This window comes from Balearica regulorum, chromosome 5 (genome assembly GCF_011004875.1).
Source record: "Balearica regulorum gibbericeps isolate bBalReg1 chromosome 5, bBalReg1.pri, whole genome shotgun sequence".
NCBI lineage: Eukaryota > Metazoa > Chordata > Aves > Gruiformes > Gruidae > Balearica > Balearica regulorum.
The window spans coordinates 7,605,719-7,623,191 of record NC_046188.1 but is presented as its reverse complement, the minus strand read 5'-3'; the positions used below and the strand labels follow the sequence as shown (position 1 = coordinate 7,623,191).

Here is a 17,473-nt window from a genome sequence, read left to right as displayed (position 1 = left end):
TCAGCCATTGCTTTCCCACTCGCTGAACTCCTCATGGCCCTCCCACAACTCTTCTCCCCTCCTGGAGCCCCACAGAAACAGCGATTGGGCATCAGCATCAGCATCCATGTCGATGGAGGCCAGCAGAGCACAGGGCCCCAAGTCTACTGACCAGCACCAATGGAGAGCCAAGCGCAAGTCAAGATTCCCAAGGAATGGAAATCGTTCCAGAAATTCAGCCACTTCCAAAGAAAACAAGGGGTTAAAGCAGTGACTGAAAGGGCAGTGGTGTTTACATAAGAAAGACCATGAGCACGAGCGGAGCCTGTATCAATATTAGCAATGACTAATTCAATCTGTCAGTTGGAAGAATTATGGGAGCTCTGGAATACGGGGGAGCTGCTGCAAAGCCTTCATTTCACAGGCAGTCAATACTGAGAAGAAAAATAAACCACAAAAGCAACAAAAATCCCGAAGTACAGCTAGCAAGCATGAGCACCCCCAGCACTGTGTTCATCCCAAGATCCCTAAATTCCTCCCATTGCTTCAGTAGGAACTTAATGAACCCCACAAATACACTGCTTAAGGCGCGGATGTGCCAACAGGTTTAGCAGCAGCTCCAACCCCCCAGTGCTCCTCTTGCCTCATCCCTTTTCCCTTCCCTCCAAATGTTTTCTGGTAAAATATCAGGCCAAAATGTTGTCACAAGGATGCAGCAACCTGCTTCCATCTGAGAGCAAAGTTTTAACGTGTGCTCAGATATTAACTTACTCTATTTAAGCTATTTTCACTTGCTTTCCTGTGACTCCCAGTACACTGAAATTATATATTAAAATTCAATTCCGTTAATGCTGTATCTTCAGAAAAGATCTTGACGTGAAAACGGCATGGAAGTCCAAAACCAGTTTACTTCATTGGTTTTTTAAAATTATCTTTTCCAAGAATTTTTTTTCAATCACACTGTTATAAATCTGGGTTATCTCCAGTTCACTGCTGAAACATATTATCAACTTATACTTTTCCCTTAGCTAATCATTAAGCATAAGCAACACTTTGCAGGTTCAAGAAGTTATGAAGAGAATCTCATTCATTTTATTATACATACACATCCCAGATAATAAAATTACTTATAAACACTTGTATATACATTTTACACAGTTCAGGAAAAAAGATGCAGAGATTGGAAAACAACTGAAATCAGCAAATGCACCTTTTGAATTGGGCTGTTTCCTTTACTTTTTTTCTAGAAGAAAAGTACACAATAAAAAACCATTTCTATTCTGCTGGTTACCACTCAAAGGCTCACTTTCTCTCGCATTGGTAATACAGCAGCATTAACAGTGCAGTCAAAAATGTATTTGTTTGCTGAGCTGTATTTGGGTTAGATCCTGCTTTGCGATACACAGCCCCGGCAGTGCAAAGCAGGTATTATGCCAGCTTATCTAGGCAGTGGAGGACAACCCTCCTGCATAGGATACCCACCGGTCTCACCGGAAAAATGATGCTCAGACAGGTAAGTGATAAGAATATATAAAACCATGGCCGGGAGGTAATTTGTATCACCTATACCCCAAGTCCCTCTACAGGCAGATTATTCTGTCTGCCTCGTGAGGACAGACAAAGCCTGTGTGTATCACACGAAGCAATAACCCATGTGTATCACACCGCTGCCCCGCGGGGCCTGGCTAGCCTGGATGTGATGCAAACCAGCACCGAGGCTCAATTTTGGTCAAACAGCCAGTGCCAAAATTTGCACTAGTTAGATTTGCACAGCACCGTTGAAGGGAAGGAGACGGCTGTGGTGCAGTAGGAGGCAGAATTTGGTGCCAGGTCTCAGTAAATGACAAAAACAAAACAAAAAGTGATTCAGTACAGACAAACCTTTTCAGTGAAATATTTCCCATGTCTTGCTATCATCAGCAGGAATGGGGAAATGCCAGTCCTCTCTTGGACAACGTGGGGAACAGGAGACAGGGCAGCTGATAGTATTTGAAGATCTCAGCACCCTGCTGCCTACGTATCATCACTACACTAGACAATTAACATCCTCTGCTGTGTTACACACAGCATCGCAACAGCTAACAACTGCTAAACTTTCAATAGTCAAGTAGCAGATTAAGACATGTCCCCTATCCATCGCCTCCACAACTTCAACTCGTAGAGATCGGAAAAAAGATTAAAATGCAAAATGACAATATAGTCTGAAAAGTAACTACATAAAAGTGTCATCACCTCATCCAGCAAGCCTGCTCCTTGCATCGTTTTCAGTCAGAGGCAGGAAGCGCAATACTTTTCTTTGGTGTTAGTTCAGCAGAGCCAGCAGCCCCGCTGGGGGGGCCCCTGGATCCTATTCCTTGCCTGCCGGAGAGCTCGCCCCGAAGATGAGGTGACATGGTCTGGCATCCTCTACTGCTAGTGTGCCAAAAAAAGTCGCCTTTCAGATCCCAAGAAGATATTACAGGATAGAATATTTGAAGAAGAGCCCTCAGCAAACTGATTTGTGCTTAACTGAATTGCAGAGAAGTCACAGATCTAAAGCCTTCCTGTGGAATGCTCACAGAAATGCTTTTCTGAATAAACCTCACTTTTAAAAAACAAAGTAACACACGGGCAAAACAATAATGCAGAAAAGAGTGATTCAGGCACAAAGGTGGATGTGCAGCTTGTTCTGGTCTTTTTTGGTATTCATGATGAAAGAAGCCATGAACTTCAAGTAAGCTTCTAAACATGCATTGTATAATTGCAATATAAAACTGATGCTAGTTATCTCTCGTGCAAACCTATGGCAATGCAGACTAACAAGTGCACAGGATGCCTAATTAAAATTACCAATAGTGTTTAGTCCTAATACCAATTGTTAGTACAGGAGAACAGTAGTACTGTCTAGGCACTTAAAAGTTGTCAGAGAATTCAAGATGCTTTCCCATGCTGCCTGAAAAAAGTATCATCCAGTCTACAGTGGTATCAAGTGCTTATTTCTAGGACTGAGAAACACGATAATAAAAGAGAGAGAATGTGATCTGCATGCAGGTTAGCCTATCTGTGAGCTATCTGCGTGTCAAGAATATTTGCAACCTTCATTAATATAAATAAGGGGAGGGAGGGAAAAGAGAGTTTACCCCAGAAGAAAACAGCATCAAAATCAGTCCGTGATGATTAAGCCTATGACAAAATGAGTGAGACAATGACCAAGGAGAGGATTTTGTAGGTTTTTCCACTGCTTTTCCCTAGGGTTAATTATTTGAATGTAGAAAATGCAGGACAACCTGGAAAGATAAGAAATAAATTGCTTCCCAGGCCTTGCCACCTTTAATACCCATGCCGCTGACACTGAAAAGTCAGGTTAAAGTGTACGTAACCTGTCAGAGCACGGTGCCTGCCATGGGATGGCTGTTTTCTGCTGACTGAGAACAAGGGAAGACAGCCCACGGTCCCAGGACCTGCAGGCTGCCCTGGTAACCACTAGGACTCCAGTAGCGTGTGCCACCGGCAGACCTGCGTCCCCTTCGACTCCTTCATTTCCTGCCAATGACTTTGCTCTTCCTCTCCGCTGCTGTTCTGACCCATAGAAATCCAGCCAATCATCTCTTTGCGCTTCATGCTGCGTCTGTTGTATATGGAGATCATTAACGTGACATCAGAGAGCTGGAAGAGGGCAACCTGGAAGACGAAAGTTTCCTTGTAGACAGGGTTGGGCTGTCCTCGACGGATGGAGGTCTTGCAGCGAGACATCTCCTGGCCCACAGAGTTGAGCAGGCAGAGTTTTCCATAGGTGTCTAGGACAAAGAAGAGGAAACAATGTTCGGCATGGTGAAAGATTAAATGAAAGTCCCAAATGCTCAAAAAACACCTAAAAAACCCCAAGCAGAGCAGCTTCATCTGCAGTGAATAACAGAGGAGGGCTGGACTGCTCTCCTTAGTAAAATCCATGGGATGAGAAGCAGCAGGTAAAAGTACCTCTTGGATTTCCTTACATTCAGCTGGGGAGAAGAAAGGAAGGAAACTGATGCATGTTTCAGCCCTACTCACTTGGAAAGAGCAGGAAATCTGGTTCTCAACCCTAGCAAGCCTAACAGAAACTGAGCATCTCTATGGATTCTCCATATCAAATGGTGTGTGTGCACCCTCCCTTCCTCTCACTCACAACAAAGCTTCATTGGAGCTGTCTTCTCTTGGCTGCACCTGCCTCTCCACCACTTTCCTTTGGAAGAATACCTCTACGACCTATTATTTGAGATAGCAAATTAAAAGGGTCTTGGAAAAGAGGGAAAGGAAAAGGGAAACCTGCATACACAGTGAAATGATTTCATCTCACATGATTGTTTCATGCGAAAAATCATGTTTTTCCAAATTCTCATCTTACTTTTTTGGTGGACTCAAGGTCAATTTTATTCACTATTTAAGTCAATATAAGGAGTAAAAATGCCTAATAGATACAGGGAAGGGATGGTCCAAGTCAGTGTTCCCATAAAACCACCCTTAGAACTCTTGCTGCCACCTGTATTAATCAGTTCACCTCTGCTATGTGGTCACTAATACCGTGGGAGCTCTGTGGTCACAATGCTCCACAGACCCAGCTCAGAGTATGTTTTCACTCACTCTGCATGTGACGGTAACAGATCACTTGGCTAGAAAAGTCCCCTCCTAACCCCTTCATAATCTGTGCCTGGGTTTCTGCAAGTGAGTATTATTTCAGAGTGTGCTGAAGATAGATAGGAAATAAATAACAAGCCTCCATCTCTTGTCTACAGCATGTCTATCCTCTTCTGTTCCCATTTGATGTGCTATTTTACGCACTTATCTACTGAGCAACACAAGGTGTGAAATTACACTTCAGGTGTGAAAACACTTCTGTGTCTCCAAAGCAAGGCTCCTCGCTCCTCTCAAACTGTTCCACTGAAAAAGCTGTCAGGAGATTGACAATCGAGGAGCAAATTGTGAGCCTGCACAGCTGTACGGCTATCGAGTTACTGCAGGGAAAGTTCAGTCCGATCATTAGCTCCAACGGAACACTGGAGATGAAGTAGGTGTTGCCAACAAAGACCTACTCATTAGACAGAAAAGCAGAGCTCTGACATGAAAGTTTCCTGATTGTATCTGGGAAGGAAAGATCTGCATTCTCAAGAGGTGCACTAATTCCCACAGTAATACTCAAGTGTTGCTGGTGCTGAGGGACTGAATTCTGTAACAACTTCAGACCCATCAGAAACACAAAGCCCAAGAGAGGACTCTCTCTTCTAGCTCGATATACAACTACTTAAAAGGAGGTTGTAGCCAGGTGGGGGTCAGTCTCTACTCCCAAGTAACAAGCGATAGGACAAGAGGAAACGGCCTCAAGTTGTGCCAGGGGAGGTTTAGATTGGATATTAGGAAACATTTCTTCACTGAAAGGGTTATCAGTCACTGAAACAGGCTGCCCAGGAAAGTGGTTGAGTCACCAGCCCTGGAGGTATTTAAAACGCACGTAGATGTGGTGCTTAGGGACATGGATTAGTGGTGGACTTGGCAGTGCGAGGTTAGCGGTTGGACTCTGTGATCTTAAAGCACTTTTCCAACCAAAACAATTCTCTGATTCTATGATTCCATGTGAAACCTCGCAAGATAACTACCAGACACAATCTCTTGCAGTACTTGTAGAGATGTCATTTTGCTTTGCACTGACAAACCATAACGTGCACTGAAGCATTCCTCACATGGAAGGCCTGGTTGCTGGTCTAAGGCTGCAGGAAACTCCCTGGAAATAAAAAGTAAGTGGGGAGTAGGTGTTTTATGGATTTTTATTTTTTTTTAATGTATTCACCTTTTTTTTTGTGAGGAGGGGATTTCAAAATAGTGAAAAATCTCTGCTAGGCTGATTTTTAAATACAAAAAAGCAGCTAATTTGTACAATTCTCTGTTCAAATTTTCAAATTTTTCTTTCTTTCAGATTGAAAGCTTACATTTTCTACATAATTTCAGTGCATTTTCCAAACCAATCCCATTTAGAGGCAGAAAGCTGAAGGGGCTTGTTTCTGCTGACACACAAGAGAAATGACTGCTGAGACCAAGGAATTCATGGAGATGAGACCTTCTGTATTTGCTCCTGGTCTAATACTTCATTTTCCTCCAGAGATCAACGTCAGAAAATTAGGCTTTTTCTTTAATACACATCAGATCTGCTACATAATTCTGCACCAAGGCCCTGTCTATACAGTACCAAGGTCGGTGGGGATTCTGCAGGTATCATCTGAATCAGGCAAGAACGTGCGGGCTGGAGGGAGACTATGCTCAGGGCAGAGCTAATACTAGGAGCCCTGTTCATGCCCATGTAAACACAGGCACAAAACCAGTGCAAGTGACAACTAAATCAGGCTGCACATTCTTCTCAAATTTATTCCACTGGGTGTATTTTACCAGCCAAAAGAATCAAGCTTGCCTGAACAGAAATAAAAGAGTAGGTGTGGATAATATATTTAGCATCTGAAATTTGCTTTGCAGAGCTGGTACGTATGAGGCTGAGCTGTTATTCTGCTTCACTAACTACATTTTAAGATTGTGATTTGCCCTTACTGCATTGTGCTCCTTGCAGCATCTTTTTTAGGTGTATCATCAGGAAACACTTCCTAGCTCTCCTTGCGGTCCAGTCTGGTCCTCTGAGATGGAAATCTCTCCCTTTCGGTTGGCTTTGCCAAGGAAAATCCATCCTTGGATACACGGTGAAATTAGTGGAACTACAGCAAGGATGAACTTGAAAATTTACTGAGGAATGTATGTGTGAGAGCATCTATTCATTATGAAGGCAAACATTTTCCATCTAATTACATGCTCCGATTCAGTAATGGCCTCATTACTGTGGTATCTCAGCACTTTATGCTCTTCAGTGTATTTACTTTCATGCCACCTCTGTCAAGCACAAAAGGAGAAGAGAGATTAAGGCTTACATTCTTGAAAATGCCTAAGTGCTCACCTTCTATTCAGGCACCTATCTCACTGACATGAAGAAGAGCGAGACTTCTTAATATCTGGCAGTGTCTGAAACTGCAGCTTGCCCACGGTTACACAAAAGTCTGTGAAGAAGCAGGAACAAAGTCTAACTTTGCTGAGACCAATTTTAGCACCGCATCTCCTTTCCATATAGACTTTGGAACAGAAGTTCTGGCTACAGATCATTTTTACTCTAAACTCATCTTTCATCTGTGGTATGAGTGAATTGAACAATGTTCACGTATACATAAAATATCGACACCTCTGCATTTAATACCAGAGTGAAAAGCACTCAATCAAGGAATGCTGCGAGAAGCCAGACACATTTTGGGCTGGTGCCGTATAAGCCCACTCCAGAGGTTTGGCCAAACCTCTCCTCGTGCAGACTGCTCTGTCTCCATCAACACTGCCCCAACCATAAAACATCTCTTGAGAGCTCATCTGCAAAGGCAATCAGTTTATCTGCAATTCTTCTAATGACCCATTTCTGTCATCATCCTCCTAAGGGAACTAACTGATAATAACAACTCAGGGGAATAATCAACGATAATTTATACGTTCTCGTTTTTGGAGCAGGGACCATAACGTGTATTCTGCTTTCATTTACCCTAAGCTCCACCATTATTAATAAAGCTGACCTGTGAACAAAAACACTGCAATACAAAAGCGTCCAACCTCCTGCTTGAATTTATATTTAGAAAGGAAATAAACAACCAAAGACTCCTGACTCAGGTCTGTGGACTGCAGGGTACAACACAACGCTGTACGGACTTTCCCACCCGTGCTCCAGGCAAGCCAGCTCATTTCCAAAAGCAGTATAACCATGTCAGCATGCTGCAATTCAGACTAATAACACTCGCAGTAAAATAAAGCCTTGGGCCTAGAGCTTAATTTCACCCAGCTGGCATGCCCACACTCCTAGCCTACATAATAAACGGCAGCATTGTGTGGCAAAGCAGCCCCAGAGCTCAACTCTGCGCAGCGCAGCTCAACACAAGGTCTCAGTTTGAGAGCCAGAAGACCACTGCTCCATTAGTCATGGCTTTACCTCCCCATTACTCCGCCAGTGGGGCAGGAATGCTCTGAACCTGGCTCACTGCAGCTGGACTGGGAAAAGAGCAGGGAGGAGAATTAGACCCAAGCTTTTGTTCCCAAACACATTGGGAAAGTCTGGATTAGGCCAGAGGCAGCTTGTGCCCTGCTCTGTAAATCAAACAAGAGCTGAGAGCTGCCTACTACGTTGCTGAGGAGCCAACTTTCCTTCCCCTATTCCACTGAGCCTCTGTTGCTCAGGTCCCCTCTCCCGTGGCTGGCAGTGATCACGCAAGGGAGAGGTTGGGATCTGGCAGCCTTCACCACATGTGAGTCATCAGAGAACAGACCAGAAGCACCTTTAATTTAAAATGCAGCAGAAAGGAGCGCACTGCTCCCTGGAAGCACTGTTAGACCTCAGGGGAGGGAATTGCCAGCATCGATGACTTGTTTTGTGCAAGGAGACGGGCTGCAGAGGGGCAGGAGACGAGGGCTCCCTGGAAGCAATGCCCTGGTCTCTCTGGAAGGAAGGCGGCTTCCAGACAGCCTCCTAGCTCAGTTCCTTGGTGATCTTCCTCTGCTGCCACAACGCCCCATGTCCACTTCATTTTACTGTGCCAGCCCTCACCTGGGACATGTGTCGGGCTGCGGAGCCAGCTTACCGCCTCCTTGCACTTTCCCAGCCCTGAGGAGGTGCAGCTTCAGCCTGGGTTTACACAGCTAAAGCGTAACAGGCACCTCTCCAGATGCACAAGGTGACTATCCTCTGATAAGGGCATTTCAATACTTCCCATGACATACATTGGGCTTTATACATTGCTGCTGCCATGGAGAGGGGGTGGGAACTTTAACTGAGAGCGTATCAGAAAGCATCAATGCACAGCGTCACAGTAACAGCAACGGTAGCAGCATGATGTAAGGATGCTTAAGCCTGGCTTTTCTCACCTCCAGCAGTGGTGCCCACAGGCATGGCTGTATTATGCAGCCTGTCACGAGATCTTCTGCAAACACTGCTCTGTAAAGTCAATGCAGATTTGCATTAAACTTTCAGCCCCAACTGAAATTTGGAATTAGGAGAGTTCTACCCTGGAAGCAATGGTTTAGTCTTCTGCTTGTTTTGGGAGGCGGAAAAAAAAAAAATTTTTTTTCTTGTTCACAGCTATGAGAGTGGGAGAGACATCACCATACATTCCACTTCAAATGCACTCCTTTGATCCAGAAACATCTTCGGTTTTATACCCAGCAAGTGTAACATGGATTATACTTTTCATAGACCTTTTAGAAATATAAAACTATTGAAATCATTACTGGATAACCACACGCTATAACTGGATGTCTGATTATCATGGAACATCCTCCACAAAAATCTCACAATTGCTCCTTGAAAGTCCATTATTCTGTGACTTGCTTTTCTTACCCCAATCAGCTCCAGGTCTCACATTTGGTGGGAAGAGCTGTGCCAAGCCTGTCCATCCATCCAACAGTAGGCAATACGACATGCCTAAGTAAGTCTATAAAAATATGGCAAATATGGCATATGCTGATTCTCTCCCTAATACTTTCCCAGTCTCCAGTGATTTGTGACTCAAGAACTTCCTCAGTCAGAGGCAGTGTCTTTGTATTTAATGGTCCTCGGTGGATCTTTCTTCGTGAACTAGTCCTGTGCTGCTGAACTCAAGTAGACTTCTAGTATCCACAAAGTTCTGTAGTGAGGAACTTGACAGCGTAAGTGAAGAACTGTCTCCTCCTCAGGACTCGTACCTCCTCATTTCATTTTACAATCCTTTGGTTTTGTATTAGGAGAGACAACGAATAACTGTTGCCAATTCACTTCCTCAACGACGCTTAGGATTTCATAGACCTCTGTGAAATCTTCCCCCGTCTCCCTTTGTCGTAGCATCGTAGGAGGTGCAGTCTATTCAGCTGCACTGAAGGGAAGCTGTTCCCATACCCCTGATTGTCTCCGACACTCCTCACCACATCTTTCCAGTTCTGCCATATCATATTTGAATAGAGGGAGCAAGAACTGGACACGGTATTCATTACGCCAGTGACTGTATATTTACAGGCAAGTAACTTTTCACTTCTTCCTCTGTATATTTCTAACATTTAATTTGTTTTCTTCACGACTACTGCTGACCCTTAAGTGGACATTTTCATGGAGCTATTTACTATAAGCCTAATATTTCACTCCCAAATAAAATCCACTAATGGCTTTCAAGCACTGTGACACCAGAGCAACAAATACCATGTAAGAATCTTAATTTTTCTGTGGGAGCATCTTCTGTGCTTCTTGGCACTGTTATCTGTGGCTCAGGTAGATGTTTGTTTTCAGACAAGTCGTTACTCCAAGAATTTCTCCTGTTCCAAATAGAAATCCTGATAGCTTGCTCTCTCCCTCCTGTCTTTTCCAGCATTAATGCTATTGTATTTGTTTAATGGGGTTAATATGCTGCTAGTATAATAATGATCATGTACGGATGTAATTATTATGTATGATTAATTCCACAGCTGCTGAAAAGCTTGGAGGACTTTTCTTAGGCGAGGGAATATCTTTACAATAGTCCTTCTCAAATTGCATTACACACAGACATAAGCCCCGAAAGAAACGCAGAAGGGGAAAGAACGAAGGCTGGATTAGAGGAGAGCGAGCTGCACCCAGCAGAGCAGCTGATGAAGGTCAACCATCATGTGGGCAGAGACCAGCTCTCTGTTGTGTGTTTATGCACCGACTAGCACAAATGATTCCTGGCCCATCACTGCAATCCCAAGGTACTACTACCATGCACATAGTATGTAACTGGTTATAAATTTTTAAAGACACGTCTGTCAGTGGTTTAGGCTTCTCTTGTTACTTTTTTTATAATAACCATCCTTTAAACAAACACACTGGGTTTTGTTCTAAGAAGACACAATACCACGGACCAAAATATGAACCCCTACAAAATGCTAGCACAGGTTAATGATTTTTACAAGAACCAAAGAGAATGAAGTGCACAGCACACAAGCCATTAGCACTAAAATACCGAGGGTGTCCACATCTGACAAAACTGTAGATGCTTTTCTGCGTGAGGCTTTTTGGCACACACTGATAATTTACGGTCCAATGCTGCAGCCATACTCTTGAGTGCTCTTAAGTGCCCTGAGTGATAATGGATCTATTTGCATGATCAGGGATTGTAGACTCAGGCCTATAACTCAGCATGTTCCCCAGAACAATACCTGGACACTTATCCTTGACCAAACTATCCTTAAATCCCCCATTTGTGTGACCTGAAGAGAAGACACTGCCTGCAAGATTTAAGTCTCTCTAAGCTGTCCAGTTGTTTTCTAACCCAGTTATTACCCATGTAAGCACCCTTGACTTTGATATTTACCTGACTCAGTTTAAAGGTTTAAGTGAAGGAGATGATGTGCCCAGGAGAAACTGAGACGTGCACAATCTTCCCTTCCTTCTCCAGAAAACCATCCGGTTTAGCCTCTGCAGTCTTTAACACCTAAAATCACCAATGCCCCAGTCCAGTTCCTTCTTCTGCACACAGTGAAATCCCTGTTACGCAAGGATGCCAAGGAGGGGACACGCACGCTGCAGGAGATGCTGAGCTGACCTGTGCAGGACCGCAGGTGGCAGAGAAGAGGGTCGAAGTGGGCAAAAAGCACAGCTGGAGAATTTGCTGTCGTGCAAGACTCTCCTGTCATTCCCCACAGCTGCAGCTGTCAGCAGCAGACAGTACTGAAGCCACTGGGCTGCGGCAGGACCACATATGGGGACTTACAGGCTCTGTGCGTGCAGGGCTGGGAATGGAGATGGATTCTGCCCATTGACTTCTCTCAGTCTTACCATAAATGGCTGCCTTGAATAGCAGTTCGGGTTTGGTATTTAAGTGTCCCAAAGCGCTATTATATCTGAAATCCCCATGATACTTTAAAGAAATAAATCACTCCCTCTGAGCCTCGAACAATAGAACTGCAGATAGGACGTATTTGAGAAAACACAAGGCCTATTTGCTCACCCTCCAGAAAGGGAGATAGCAGTTTTAGTTTTCACCTAGTGAAGGATTTATCGAGCATCTCATTCAGCCACCAGCATGTTTCAGGCAGTAACGATCAAACCTCACAGCACTCCTCTGCAGTGCCTGCAGGAGTTATCAGTGAAATGCTACTCCAGCATCTGAGACAAGTGCTGGTTTTCTTCCCTTTTTTAAACTTATTTCAATTTCTGCTTCACTGGGTTTTCCTTTTCTCACTACACTACTGGGAACTTTATAGGCGCAGAAGAACAATGCAGAATGCAGAAGCAAAATGGGACTTGGAATGAAAGCAGCAGATTGTGATAGGTTCAGAATTTGCCTGTAATCATTTATGAATTTCCGTGTTTCACCTAAAAACTGATCTAACACTGACAGATACTGGTCTGACAATGCTGAAGTTGATCTGGATACAGAAAGGATGCAAACGAACAATTCAAGATAGCCTTAACAATAAAGATGGAAGAACTGCTGTGAAACAACGTCAGGACTATTAGTTTGGGTGGCTGACAGAAGACTTTGGCCAGCTTATCAAACCGATTAAACTAGGTTTATCTGAAACTGTACAAAAACAGAAATGGAAAATTCAGGCAGAATTTGAAATGAAAGGTCCCTCAAGGAACACCTCCTTTTCCCATATCCTGCTCCTGTTTTCATCTCATCAACAAACACAAAACGCTTATCAGGTTTAAAGATGCTGCCAACGAAGCTACTGCACTCCTGTGCGCCCACCAGCTAAAAAGCTGAATGGGACGTCTAATCAAGGCACCTAAACGTTCCCATGCTGAAAGCTAACCTGTGCACACACGGCTAACCTGCCAAACCCCCTCCCACCAGAGGCCCAGGACAGACACAACTCCCCAGCACTCACAGACAATCACTTACAGGGTTGCTCAGCTTACTGCAACACACGGAGCTACACAACATCCACCCAGACAGACATTTGTTAGGAGAATACCAAAAAATGTCAGTAATTGGTTCATAGTATTGCAGATAGTAAGCTGGAAGGCAATTATTTGAGTTCCCTCCAGTGAAGACATTTCATTCATGGGAGAAGAGGGGGGCATTACAGATGCCTGACCCAGCCAGATACAAGACAATTTGTGCAGGGCCTGATTTAAGAACAGAAGTGCTGCATAATCCACATCTTCAGGCAGCTAGGAGACAAAACTCCAATACCGCAGGTAGATACATGAAAACATGCCAGAAAAAAATGCAGCAAATTAACTTTTAAGTAGTCCCGATATTGGGACTACTTTAATTTCATTTCTGAGAATAAAACTTCAAGATGTATCTACACGGCAGCATACATAAACACAGGCAAGCTTGCTTGCTGGAGCATGTGGTCAGACTCTTGTCTTAGTCTACCTTTGCTTTAAATTACTAAAAAGGTCCTAACTTGAAACCTTTCAATAAAACATGTACATGCAAATAAGAACATGTCTTTAAGTAACTCGCATGGAGACCTGTGTTGCCACAGCTAATATAAGACTACCTAGGGCTACACAGACTGGGGTCATGTGTTTAACTGTTGTATAGACATGCCCTTAATTCTTGAGGGACTAACTGACAACACAGATTATTTCTGTAATAAACTGAAGTACAGTTTAGTGCAAACTTAAGTTTTCACCTCCACATACTGAAATATTCCATAAATATTTTGCTAGCTCTGGGCCAAAGAGCACAGCATCTTGCAAAAGCAATCTTAGCATTTTGCAAGCTGGACATACTATGTCAAATCCAGTGAATGCAAGGAACTGTCAAAGGTTATTACCTACGACAGGCAGGCAATCACATCACAAAAAGCAAACACACCAACACACAAAAAAATGTTATTTCGCATTGCCATTAGCTGCTGGTTTCAGACGGGAGGCAAAAGGACAATACGGGATGAATACAGCACTGCCGTTCAGCCCCCGAATGAGGCACAGCAGCAGCAAAGCAGGTAACGCCATACGCTATGGCTGCATGACCCCATCTATATCATGGACTTCAGCACCGTCCATCCACAATCCTTCTCAAGGACTAACTACAGCTCAAGCACTAACTAAACCTACTGTAAGGCAATTTCCATTTTTCCTTTAGGTACTGGAGGAAGCGAACTCAACTGTTGCGATCCAGAACTTTCAAATCTTTCTGCAGAAGATTTTCTTGTATGGCAGCGGAGAATTCACAGCAGCAGGATCCCCAAAGGGCCCAAAGCACCAGGTCACCTAGCGCTCAGCAGCGCAGCAAGGGGACTGAACAAAGCATAGCCCTGGGAAACTCTTAATGGCACTAGGCAGGGCCTCTGTAGGTCACATGGTAACATATAATCACTTGAAAAGCACTTCTTTCTTTTTATGGATCTACTGAGAATTACTCTGTGCTTTGGGTATAATGGCACTTTTGCCATAATCAGATGTTGTAAAGGTATATGCAATAAAAGAGACATTCAGGTATTACTGTCCCATCAGCTGTGTCTTCATATGAATTGCCTCCAATTACACTGTAAAATTTACCAGCACACGTATTTGAAATAACGCTTTTAATTTTCAATCAGATACTCTGCAAGGAAACCCAGCTCAGAAATGACATAATTGAATATCTTGAGGAAGAAAATAAAAAGCGAATTTTAACTCAATGGTGTTATTTAATAGCGGTGAAAGTACTTACCAGGTGGCCTATTAATTGCGAGGTTTCGGAAATGACTGCCTTTGATCATCTCCACTGACAGCCGCCCCGTAGTGGCATTGTACGACAATCCCACGAGCAGCTCTGGCACCCCTCCATGCGACAGGGACTGTGTTGAAGAAGCGCTATCACTGTGAGAGATTCCTGACAGACTAAGCTGAGAGTCTGCACTCTGCAGGGAAAGAGCACTGAAAGTCTCATCAGGACATTCACCACCACCCTCCCTTAATTTATATCTTGTAGCCTTGTTTAGTAAGATCTCTCTTAAGAAATGACAAAAACTAAAAATGAGTTATTATGGGGCACCAGAAGAATCAGAGCATCACTTTTACAAAAAAATGTCTCTGAACTTTCTCTTTAAAGATGAGGAACTCTGTGTAATGTGTTATCACTAGTGTAAATCAAAGCCTCTGAGATAAGCATACATCCTAGTACATCAAATGCACGGTAAATCTCTTTGACAATGACTTTTGGATGGAATGCATTTTGCAGTTTGGATTTTTTTGGTCCTGTACTGCGTATTTTCTTACTTTCTTTCCTTGCTACCATGATGCTCTTTCTACCCCCTCTTCACCCAGAGTATGATGTTTTATTCATTTTGTGTGCTCACTGAGCTTTTTGTAGACAATGAATCATGACAGAGCTCATCTACACAAATCGATTGGCATAGCCAGAGCTGGATAAAAACTGTGATGTGCATGGAAGACTATGAAGCAGCACAGCCAGTTCCTCCTCACATGATCCACCTCTCCACTTCCATCTGTCATGAAAAGGAATGTTACTAAGCATTTTGGGTAACACGGAAACTGCACAACGCAGAGATGCAAAGCTAGCAGTTAGTGCCAAATGAGGTAGCTCTTGCACTGGCATTAGTAGAGGTTCACCAACATAACCATGCAGAAGAACTACTGTCCTTGTGGAAATTAAGATGCAATTAGCCTTGGTGGTTCTGGGACCAATCTACTACTTCTGCATGGCACAGCATTTGATGATTTTGTGTAAGCTTGCTAGCTGAGCCGTCGTTAGTAAGGCACAGCTTTGCATAGGGAGAACGTGCCCTGTGCTTCCCCTTACTGATAACTTTTTAAGTGACAGTAGGACAGAACCACCAGCTGCATCCTAACAGCCCTGAATGAAAGATATCAGGTACAGCTGGTCCCCATTTACCAGACAAACAACTTCACAGACTCCATATTTCTATCATCAAACTTACACTCAAATTACTCCTTGGCTCCAAGATCAGTGTCACCTTTGCTTCCCCTTTCTGGCTGATGTTGCTCAGGTAGAACAACTGCTCTCCCATCATCTTCTCTCCAATCATCTTGTGCACCGCATAGAGGCGGAAACGAATGGCATGGCTGCTTAACTCCTCTGGCTCCAGTTTACTAAAGGTAATTTTATCCTTGAAGATGGGGATGGGTCCTCTCTGAACACTTGTCTTACCCCTCTGTTTCTTGCTAGGCATCAGGACTGTGTGCACTTGCCAGGTGTTCACACCACTGCGGTCTTTGTCTGGGATATCCCTGGCCTCCAAGATAGTAACTACTAGCTTTTGACTTGAGGCTTTATAGTTGAAGATGACATCTAGATCACCACATTTACAGATGGGCTCATGAGCAGCACGATGAGCTGGTACACTGTTCACTTCATCATGTTCCTGCAAAGAGAAGGAAGAAATAAAACCGCCATTGGAGTTCAACTGCCTCTTGTGATCCCAACTCTATTTAAAAAAATTGTTCTCCTCACTTGTGCTTGCAAGTGTAGGCAGTTGCTCTGCAAAATAAGGATGCCACTGTTTCTTGAAAGGCCAGTGCTAGTTAATTGCCTGATTTTGTGTAATATTCCCCATATAATCTAGTAAGCAATAATACTTGTAGAAACGTTTCCAACAAAGAGTTTCATCAATATTTAAATGTTCTGCAGGAGACTGTTAATTTGGCAAAAATTCTACATAGAGAAAAAAACTAAACAAAGGGGTTTTTTAAATTTCATTCATTTCAAATCTGAGGCATTAATAAAACTTTCTGGTTTCATTTGGTTAAAAAAAACCCTAAACAAAATATTACTTTGAACATGCATTGGAATTTTTACAAAATGGATTTTTTTTTCATTACCAAAATCAAACAATTCAGTCAAACCTACTAACTTTTTGGATATTTTGTTCTGTTGAAAATTAAAAAAATTAAGCATTGCGTTCAATTTGATGGGAGGGGAAATGATCATGTCAGAATTTCTTGCAAAATGGAAATTCCATTTCTAGAAGATGCTACCCTATAATTCAATACTTTTCCTACAGCTAAAGCAATGATAATGGAGAAAAAAAGTCTGATTAAATACATATTGATTCTTTATTCCCTTTTTAAATCTCCCAAGAGAAGCATCTGTTCCTTCTGTTCAGTTTGGATACTAATACATTCAGAATAAAAATTCAAAATAAACAATCAAAACATGGGCAGACCAATTCACACACAATCTTTTACCTACTTTTAAAACAAAAATCATCTTGATAAAACAAGATAAAAAGCATGGATGCTCACCTTACCTTTTGATGAGTGGGTGTGTGTGTTTCTGTTCAAAAGTGCTTTTTTATCTTAGAGCTAGAATGTGCTCCATGCGATAAAGGGGTTGCTATAGTGATCAATGATTTGTATTTAAACATGAGTATACACTGTACTAGGGAAAGATTTCCAGTTAATAGCCAGAAGGTGAATTAAGGCCTGTCACTAACAGTCTGAGTCACCCTCCTCCTCAAACATTTATCTTCTTTCGCATTTCAAGTAACACTTCTTTTCAACATA

General features: G+C 43.0%; 1 protein-coding gene across 1 annotated transcript in view; it reads right to left on the bottom strand.

Annotated features, from left to right (window-relative positions):
• Positions 1–650: 650 nt before the first annotated feature.
• The window catches only part of SYT16 (synaptotagmin 16), a 109,387-nt gene continuing 92,564 nt past the window's right edge, over positions 651–17,473 (bottom strand). The window contains exons 8-10 of the mRNA XM_075753348.1: positions 15,889–16,332; positions 14,658–14,847; positions 651–3,755 (exon numbers count right to left, since the gene is read on the bottom strand). Of these exons, the coding sequence (XP_075609463.1) occupies positions 3,442–3,755; positions 14,658–14,847; positions 15,889–16,332 (948 nt within the window). The 3' untranslated portion in view covers positions 651–3,441. The remainder of the gene's footprint in view (positions 3,756–14,657; positions 14,848–15,888; positions 16,333–17,473) is intronic.